Source organism: Azolla caroliniana, unplaced genomic scaffold, assembly GCF_043228905.1.
Source record: "Azolla caroliniana isolate FFs.n. ecotype wild unplaced genomic scaffold, voAzoCaro1.0.p SCAF_1252, whole genome shotgun sequence".
Taxonomy (NCBI): domain Eukaryota; kingdom Viridiplantae; phylum Streptophyta; class Polypodiopsida; order Salviniales; family Salviniaceae; genus Azolla; species Azolla caroliniana.
The window spans coordinates 1-10,190 of NW_028231687.1; the positions used below are offsets into that span (position 1 = coordinate 1).

The following is a 10,190-nucleotide window of genomic DNA, read 5'->3' on the forward strand; positions in this document are numbered from 1 at the left end:
AGAGCCCATCTTGGCTATATTTGTAAATAGCCGAAAAGTCATATTAGTATAAATATGACTTAGGGCAAACTTTTAGTGGTGGTCATTTTCTGTTTTGCACGAAATTAGAGTGCGTAACTATACACACAGAGAGAGAGAGAGAGATCGAGGTCGTTGCCTCTGTTGTAACCGCCGTCAGTGGCGAAGATTGTGAGCACGAGGTCGTTGCCTCCGTGGACTCACTGTTTTGTACATTCTTACATAGTGACAGTTTGCAGCCTGTGGACTGCCGTGGTTTTTTCCCCTAGTTTGGGGTTTTCCACGTAAACCTCATGTGTAGTGTGTGTGTATCTCCTCTCACTTCGTGTCGTGCATTTGTTTCCCGTTTTCTGCGTATGTAAAGAAGCTCGGTTGTGGCCGAGCCTTGCGCATAAGGAACGTTCGGTTCCCGTCAGCTATGTAGTGACATTACGATTGCGATGAGCCGGATTTCCTTGAATCATCCGCGTAGACACAACACATGAGGATAGGCTAGTTCGAGATACCAAATCGCGTTGATACCATGTAAAGAATTGAGTGTGATTCTATGTAGTGGAATAGATTAAGGATTTGTGTTATGTGTGTGTGTATGTGGACAAAGGAGAGGAGAGGAGAGAAACACAAGATAGATAGATAGATAGATAGGAAAAAAGAAATATTCAAGAAGATGTATACATATTAGGAAGTGGAGAACAACTACAACAATATGAATATTACAAAGGAGATTAATCGACACATCACAAAGTAGGAGGAGGGCGCTTTATATAAGGTCACCCTCTCTCTACATTCTCCCACTAAAACGCCCACTCTCTCTCTAGAACCTTGGGGAATATGCAACTCGTTAGTAATGTGTCATAGAGTATGATTCTATTACACGTAGTTAATGTGTAGAAAGTAGTGGTGACTTTTGACCTTTGAGTGCTAATAGATTCTCAAAAGGGTGTTCACACACTAGACTAGGTTGAGCTTGATTCTCAACACAAGCTATAATTATTCCAATGATTTCTTATTTTTTGTCATTATTACCATGGACAAAGAAATCACTTGATCATTTAGCTCATTAATATGTACACTAGAAGAAAGAAACAAAACTTGGTATGAGTTGGATATCATGGAACAATATTTGTACCCCAAAACAATTAGGGGTAGTTGCGTTACTAAATTTAGAAGACCATATGGTGGCGCGAAGATTCTATCTTTTGAAAGGTATGTGCATAGGTACCCAACCTTGGGCAGAAATAATTAGTTATTTTTTGGAAAAGGTTGGTATATATCATGGGAAAATGAGAATTACAACTTCCTGGTGGCATATTGTTAATTGTACCCGAGCATTTAAATGTTCAGAATCTATTATGGTTCAACAATTGGTGCTTTCTTGGCAACAATGTTTGAGTTTGTTTGATTAGAGGCCTCCTGAGTGTAGAAAAGATATAAATTCCTTGGCAACAGAGGTGTTGGCAACTTCAAGGATATTACACGAGGATCGAAAGGAAAGCCTAAATTCATAGTTCAATCAAATGGCAAGGCTAGGCTTGGTAACTGTGGAAGATGGTATATTAGAGTCACGTATGAAAATGGTGGCCTTTCAGACAATCAGACATAAGTTTCATGTGCCACGTGGATATGGCATATTTGGCCATCAATATTGGGATTGCCTCGATTAGATTTCTCGATTCCAGAGTTGGTGGTCGAGGACCCATGGAAAGATTGGTCATTTGGTATTGGGAAATCGATTTTAATGGTGCACACTAATGATGTGTACCATAAGTTGGTTGAAGATAGATCTTGGTTAGCGAATAAGATTTTGGATACATGGTACATTACTCGACATGTAAAGTGGTGGCGTAGAGTTTCAGATGGGGGGTGGTAGTCTCATCTTCCATTTCGTGCAAAGGTGTTTCTTTGGCGTGCTTTAGTTGGTGCATTGTCTTTATCAATGGCCTTAAAACGAAGACATATTTCATATGGGACATGTTTTTTCTATACAATGTTTGAAGAAGATGCCAGACATAGGTTCATTACATGTCCGGTTGCTAAAGCCATTTGGGTGATTATATCACAAATTTGGGCACCAATAACTCGAAATATTTTGTCGCCTTATAACTGGGTTTTTATTGATAAGGATAAAGCTATGCCTGCACCATCACATAAGGTTGTGTTTGACTACCTCAGATATTGGGAGATGTGGTTTAATTGGACCATGAGAAAAGGGGTCTTGTTTGATGGACTTCATGGGGTAACACAACAACTTCGCAGGTCTTGTTTGATGGACTTCATGCGGCTTCGTGTGCATTAGGGAAGAAGAGAAAAGAAACCCCAACATGCAATTGGATCATAAACTCTAAGAAAAAGCAAACACTAAAATACAATTGAATTGCAACACAAACCCATGAACTCCGACAGAAAAAATTCCTAAAAATGCAAGACAAGGAAACCCTAAAAACGCAATGTAGAGAAGGGGCTTTACAAATCAAATTTTGATTATCTTTGTTTCGAGTCTTCGACATATTTCAAGAGGACAAAGGATTGAGGACAATTTACCACAATATATAATTACAAACTAAGCAAAATCCCTCGAAGGTGTGGGTTAGCAAAGTGTATACACCATTTGAAATTTCAATATTATCCAAATCATGGAGCTGCATTTAGACACGTAAACATTACAGAAAACCTGAACTAATATCACAAGCACTAGAATATAGTTTTGAAGTGGATATTGATGAAGTGACGACTCTTTATAAAACCCTTGTTCCTCCATCTATTATTTAATTTTCAAACCATAGTACTGGAACGTAAAACAATCATCCTCAAAGTATTAAATTATGCTTAACAAAGGCTTAGGCTTAAACCAACTTCTATTTCATACTTATCTTATAATATACAGCAAAATTTCCCACTTGCAAGGAAATGCAAGGACTTTTATTCCTCACTTATAAGGGTGTGAATTGATACGTTATCCAATGTGTAGTACCCATGAACAAATTTGGATCCTGAAGTTTTTATTTCATAGTTTGTATATTAATTGTGTCATGTTTCCTTTTCATAGAGAATGGGTTCCTTAAATCAATGAGATAAAAAACCTTGCAATGTCCTTTTATTGTATCATAGTGTTTGCGGAAGAGTTTCCCAACCTTTAATGACAACTTTCACCTCTCATTGTTTTCTTCCTTATTAATATTTGAAGTGATCCCTACAATAAGATTTCATTTAAGATTTAGATAAGATAAGATATATTACTTCACTGAAATACCTCTACAAATTGTGCCAAAAAATTTCTCTAGTCTAAAGACACTTTTTGGGCTAGGGATTGGTGTACAAATTTGTGATTCTTATGGATGCCATATCTTTAATTAGAGGTTAAAGTTTATAGATTGATCTCTTTAGTGGTTGATCTCTTTGTATCTTTAATTAGAGGTTAAAGTTTATATATTGATCTCTTTAGTGGTTGATCTCTTTCTGATGGTGACGGTTGAAGCCTCTTGCAACCTAAGGCCAAATTCAGCTACTAGTTTGATCAACATCAGTTTAGAAACATGCAAAAAATTATCAATGCAATATAGTCCAGAAAGCCATGGATTGATAACCTGGACATGTACGTAGCAAGAATAGCATGAGAAATGGCACCTATATGCATAAGCAAAACCTATATTTAAACGATAATGAATGGTACAAAAACTACATTCCGCATAACTACCATCACTACATTACTAACTCGATGATAAGTTACACCAGAACAATTCTATCCTACTTGCTATATGTAATCCTATTATATGAACAACTTTCCACATTTTTTCAGCTGATGAATGAATAGAGCAAGGTATGTTAGTCTGTACAATAAAGACGACATTTTCAACATTAACAGTAACCAATTAAACAACTTACACTACACTGCATGAGTACAGAATCGTATGATTCTATTTTATAGAAATGCAAAATAGAAGCTAGAAAAAATATACAAAATGTTATGATCCATTGTTCATAGAGGTATTATTATCCATAGAGTAAAGGTTTGCACTGTAATAGAACAATCTTCATAAGGTTTAGTTTTTGCAACCTTATTTCACAGGCTATAATATCCTTAAAGCAATCATTCAGTTTGTGGAGCATACTTTGCATCAAAGTGCTTGACCTTGTTCTCAAGCTCAACTGCATTGGCTCCTACGATCCTATCAATAGCAGCTCCATTCTCAATGAACACAAATGTCGGCATTGCCCGAACTTCGAATTGAGAGCTTATATCCTAACAAAACAAAATAGACAGTTACACCATCAAGCCCTACTAGGGTAAATGCCTTCCAAATCTCCCTGGCTAGGGTTGAAAACATTTTACTATAATCATGAAGAACACAAACTCTTACTGTCAATTCATCCACGTCCACTTTCACAAACACCACATTGTGGTACTTCTGAGACAACTCAGCAAAGATGGGAGCAATGAACTGGCAAGGTCCACACCAAGAAGCCGTGAAGTCAACCACCAACTGCACAGTCAGATGAATATATAGATAAAGGTCAAGTTGTCAATGTTACGAAACATAATGCTACGCAATTGCCATGAAGTCAACCACCAACTGCACAGTCAGAGGAATATATAGATCAAGGCCAAGTTGAATGTTATGAAGCATAATCAATTGCCATAGTACCATTCATGTCAAACCTTAACATGAATAAATCATCATTGATGTTATATTACAGTTAAGAAAAATGGTTTCCATGTACTTTCTGGTCAAATGTGGGTATGATACATCACAAATTAGATAACATGTCTAAAATACCCCTTCGCTTTTCTTTATTTCCTAAACTGTTCCTAAGTTCCTGATATCCCACAAATGCCCCTGGTCAACCCCACTTGAAATCATAAAGGAACGTTTTCAAAAAAAATCTTGTGGGCGAAAAATATGTTCTTGTTGACACTCAAAATAGATTTTAAATTTTTTGTACAAAACAAACTACATATCTTCAAAAGCATAATGCACTGTCACTAAACAAGTAACGTAAATAACTGTATATGTATGAGGAGGGATATGGGTATGAAAGATATATAGATTCGTCACTAATTTCCTACTGTATGGTGTTTTCCCACATAATTTCTGAGCTCGTTCATTCCTAAATTGTAGTTGGTTAAGGCCGAGGATTTAATTTACCACTCGATTGGAGGTCTTTGCCTCGACAAGCTTTATTTCCCACTCGTCAATGCTTTTGATGATGTTAACATTACCGTGTGCCATGTTTCTCTGTTTCAAACAAAAAACACATAAAATACATAAATCAATATGTGTTTAATTCTAAGATAATACTGAATCTTTCTTTTAGCTCTAAAAAAAGTGTTGAGAAAAAATAGCAAAATTACATCAGAACTACTTTAAACCTGAAACTACCTGACATAATAAGCCACAATAGTCAAAAGTAGCAGTCATAGAGAAAATCAATAGCAAAACTACCTAGTATAAACCGGACACACATGACAAAACAAAACTGCCGCACATACGAAAAAAAGAAGGAAGGCTAACATAGCTGCGCTATGTATTATGTTAAAAGAAGAGCACAACGAATTCGTATTTAATGCAATAGAAACCCCACCTTGTATTTCGTTTTTACGAACAAGAAGCTTAACTACATGTTAAAAAAGAAAATGGAAAATAGCAGATCCAGAAGGGGGAAACGAAACTATAGATGACGAAAACGAAAATTGTAAAACAAAGCAGCAAAACACCAAACCCCCAAAAAAGAAACCAGACATACGAACCAAAAGGAAACATTAGAAAGCATAAGAGGCAAAAGCAACACCTCCTTAAGGCGGACAACACACAAAGGATCAGAAAACAAAAGCAAAAACTGTCTTGATTGCAGAGGACATACAAAGCCAAACCCGGAACAAGAACAGAGAAGCAGAAACGGTAGAAACAGGCCAGATTAGGAGAGCAGGAAACCTGGGCGTTGGACGAAGACGACAACGATGATGACAAAAACGTGTGTCCAATATCGTCGAAGGATTGACCGATCGATGGAAGCTTCGATCTGTATGTTCCTATATATATACACACATATGTATATGAATCTCTCTGTATTTTTTTTTTTTTATTTTTTTTTTTTTTTATATGGAGAGAGAGACAGAGAGACAGAGATTTTATTATTGTCTTCCGAGGCAAGTATACCTCTTTTTAGAGAGAGAAAGAGAGATTTTATTCTTGTCTTCCTACGCACGTATACCTCTTTTAGAGAGAGAGAGAGAGAGAGAGAGAGAGAGATGCCCAAATGGATGTAGCTCAATTGGTAAGGTTGCCCAATGGAGACCAGGTGGTCATGGGTTCAACCCTTACATTCCACAGTGGCATCTAGTGGCATCTAGTGAATTAAGAGATATATAAGAAGTATATAATAGAGAGATGGAGACCAGGTGGTCATGGGTTCAACCCCTACATTCCACAGTGGCATCTAGTGAATTAAGAGATATATAAGAAGTATATTAGAGAGGTGAGGAAATTGGGTTTCGAACCCAAGACACAATGCTTGTAGTGTTATCAACTTACCACTAGGGTAAGCTAATTACGATAAAAAAGAGAGAGAGAGAGAGAGATGGCACCTTGGGACCTCATTGGGTGAATGAATGGGTTCATTGGTCAGAGCGTGCTCTATCTCCTCGTGGGTCCGGTCCAATCTGGTCCGTGCTTGTTGTATCTGTATCTCGACGCACCCCTCCGTCCATATATTGGCATGCGGCTATCCAATCTCTTCCATTCTTATTGCGTTCACACCTTCCTTGGTGTGCATTCTTCACGTGTTCGAAGAAATTTGTTTTCAGCTTGTTTGAACACACTCCATTCTACAAAAGTCTTGATCCCTTCTTTTTTATGTGACCGCACACGAAGAGCATCATCTATCATTACGCACGACATTGATGCAACCAAGATGACATGTGTGCATGACACGGGGCTCTACCTTACCACAGAATATTAGAATTTAGGAATAATAATCATAGGTTCTTTGCACATCGAGACTTTATTTTATGTCAGATGTTGAAATAAATGTTTATTCTCCATTTTCTAAGGCCTCTATGATTGTGTGGCATATAAGCCATTGGAAATAAGTTCATATGCCCAAAGTAACATCGATTGAGCATAGTCAAAGTACCTCCTATGTTGAACTAGTATAAAGAAGGTATATGCCAAAATGTATGTAACTGTGTCTAGATGAGTGCTTGATTGATGTGTATGAATGTGGGACGAGTATACTTATGCGCTTGTTTCCAAATATGCCTTGTGTAAGGGCATCTTCATCATAGTCAAATAAAGCCAAACAATTTCTTACATAATGGTGTTCATCTCCTTCAAAGGTTGCACATATTCTTGCAATAAACCCAAACAATTTGTTATCATAATGAAGTGTTCACCTCTTTCAAGGGTTGCTCATATTCTTGCAATAATCTTATCTCGATCTTTAGGACCTACTATGTATAGGTTCAAATGTGTCCCCACTCAATTGAGGAAATTATAAATTTATTAAAAATTATTAGTAAGTTGGTTGATGCCTTTGGAGTTTATAGGTCATAAATTGTTGAAGTGGATGGTTTCATATCATGAATAATGCATTGTTTTAAAATGCATTCTTCAAATAAACAAACAAATAAATAATAATGATTATGTCCTCACGATTGTTCAACGTGTGCATCATCCCACAAGTAGTGGGTGAACGTGTGTGGCTCCATAGTCTGATGTGTATGTGATCATACAAGTAGTGGGTGAAGGTGCATGCATTGAAATACAATTGCACACTCCCTTGTAACTAGCCTGTGATATGTGATATGTATAGTTAATGTGAAGAATATTCTATATCCTACCTAAATCCATTACAGCAATGAATGTGTAATTATAATTTATAAAATAGCGAGAAGGTAACGATATATAAGACAACCTTCACCCATATTGTAGTATTATTATTTTCTAATGTACATACTTCTTTTTGGTTGGATGCAAGATATGGAAAATTTGTATGGTAGATGGATGTAACACACTTGCTTCATGATGCATCACTACATTCCTCTATAAAATGAGGCCTTTTTGCAATGACAATGTATCATGACATGGGACAAATGTGGAGGTTCACGCTTCATACATTATACTACACATGTTGCACCTAACTACAAAACCATATTCTTCGCGGAATGAGGAAACTGTACACATCGATACATGTTAGAGCCCATCCCGTTGTCTGTCATTCGAACCATTACTTCAATGTGACTTAGCTCACACGGATTGTGATGTGAGACAGGGGGGACATTGGGGCACAAGTGATGAGAGTGGTCGACTATGCACACTTTGCCATTAACAAGTTCGAGAGTATTAAGTATCACACTTTGATACAATGATCTAGCTTTGATCATATTTGATCATGCTTTCCACACATCTTGACCCAAGCCCAATCCTTACATGAATTTCTCTCGCAACCCCAATGAAATGTAATATTTTTGGTTTCATGGGTCATATTTGACCTCCAAAAATGATCAATACAAGAGGGTGAATGTAGTAATGTACGAGTCAACTTGCACATAGAGGGAGTTATCCAACTTAGATATGTGAAAGCCAGTGTCATGTAGGTATTGTGTGATCTTCAAGTGGCATGCCCGCAATGCTAACTTGAGACCATAACATGGCTTCTTAAGTTAACATAACATGCATGGGTGGGATCTTGAGTTGGATATGATGGTTGTTTCATATAGACCTCTTCCTTAGCACTCTTTGGAAAACGACATTCTTTATGTCCTTAGATGGACATGCGACCCCTTCGTCACTGGGACTACTAGTAAGATCGACATGGTCATCATCTTTGCAACATGTGTGAAGGTCTCATTGTGCGTTTGGGGCATACTCTTTCACCACAAGTTGAGCCTTATATCTATCATATGGTAGAGTAGTTAGAGATGTGTATTACTTTGTAAATAAATGAACAATGTGTGACCTTATTGTGTTTTGGACTCAGGGTGAGTTACCACGTCCCATTTTTCTTAGAGATCTTACATCTCTTTATCCATTGCTTTTGTTCAAAGAGGATCATTGCCATTTTGGCGAGACTTTCCAAACACCTTCACAATAAAAGTGTAATATTGTAACATGTACTCGTTGCAGTTACATTGCATCCTCTCACAAGTAGAGCACCTTATGCGTTCTTTTGCTTTTCAAAGGTCATTTGTCACACCCGATGTCCTTCTTTAGAGCAAGGGCTTGAGGATACCCCACTTGTCTTGGAAATAATACTCCACAACAACCTTTGTCCTTTGCTTGAACTATTAGTGAAGGAAGCCACCTTGACTTGATATTTATTGTATGATTAGGCTCCTCAGCCTATTGATACAAGCACTGTGCAAAGAACGCCTTGATTGTGTTGAGCAAGTGATGCGATATGTTAGTAGCAACATCATCAATTGTGACATATTTGACAAAGTAGAAGCGTCGGTTCAAGTTGAAGGCTACACAAATGTTGATAGGGACAATAGTTCAACAGATCATTGATCGACATCAAGCTTTGCCATATCTTGAGTAGCAAAAAGAAAAACCTACAATGCATCTATGAAGCATAGATGCGGAATGCATAGGCACAACCATTGTTGCTTATGAAGTCGTATGGCTTAAGTGGATCTTGAAAATTTCAAATTTCATATCGATGACAAAGTTCAAGTAGTTTGTATCAACCTTAGCACTATATAATTTGATCTTACAATATAATTGGGTCCTACTACTAACATTGGTGCATCGGGAGGAAGAATCAATTCCATTGGATTGAGTAATGAATGTGGGCTGTCCATTTCAATTTCAAAACGTCCAAAGTATAAGCAAATTGGCTCCAAGCCACGGGGGCCATTTACGCCCCCCTCCCCTCCCTCCCCTCCCTGCCTGTTCCATATACAGAATTTACGAATTTATTGCTGTTTTTTTAAAACCCTAATCCTCTGTCTGTGTTGTTCTCTTGATTTTCGGACGCGCGTTGTCTTCTTCTTCTACCCCAAGGTATGAGTGATACAATCCCTCTATATATGTATCTCTTTGTTTACTAACGAGAAATCCAGGGTATCGAAATGCATTTATTAATGATTTATTATGGATTAGATTAATGCGAACACGTTAGTGTTCCAGTTAAGAAAATTAATTAATGATTGTAAAAAATTTCCTCACAAGAGA

The 10,190-nt window shown here is 37.3% G+C and overlaps 1 protein-coding gene across 2 annotated transcripts; it reads right to left on the reverse strand.

The window, feature by feature from the left end:
• Nucleotides 1-3,848: 3,848 nt before the first annotated feature.
• LOC147847278 (thioredoxin H-type-like) lies at nt 3,849-6,081 on the reverse strand. 2 transcript variants are annotated; one of them, XM_087339365.1, is made up of 4 exons: nt 5,949-6,081; nt 5,163-5,252; nt 4,377-4,499; nt 3,849-4,258 (listed from the first exon to the last, which is right to left on the reverse strand). In XM_087339365.1, exons 2-4 carry the CDS (start codon nt 5,244-5,246, stop codon nt 4,106-4,108), a joined length of 360 nt encoding a protein of 119 aa, XP_087195491.1. In that variant the 5' UTR covers nt 5,247-5,252; nt 5,949-6,081; the 3' UTR covers nt 3,849-4,105. The 2 variants fall into 2 exon arrangements, with proteins under 2 accessions (XP_087195491.1, XP_087195492.1); XM_087339366.1 differs by having other exon boundaries at nt 5,928-6,024.
• Nucleotides 6,082-10,190: the final 4,109 nt, after the last annotated feature.

What these genes read in the sequence shown, in the direction of transcription:
- LOC147847278 (XM_087339365.1), bottom strand. Translation starts at nt 5,246, where the DNA reads ATGGCACACGGTAATGTTAACATCATCAAAAGCATTGACGAGTGGGAA. An exon ending in CAAAGACCTCCAATCGAGTG is followed by an intron (nt 4,500 to 5,162) that starts GTAAATTAAATC and finishes CTGACTGTGCAG; the next exon opens with TTGGTGGTTGACTTCACGGC. An exon ending in TGGACGTGGATGAATTGACA is followed by an intron (nt 4,259 to 4,376) that starts GTAAGAGTTTGT and finishes TTGTTTTGTTAG; the next exon opens with GATATAAGCTCTCAATTCGA.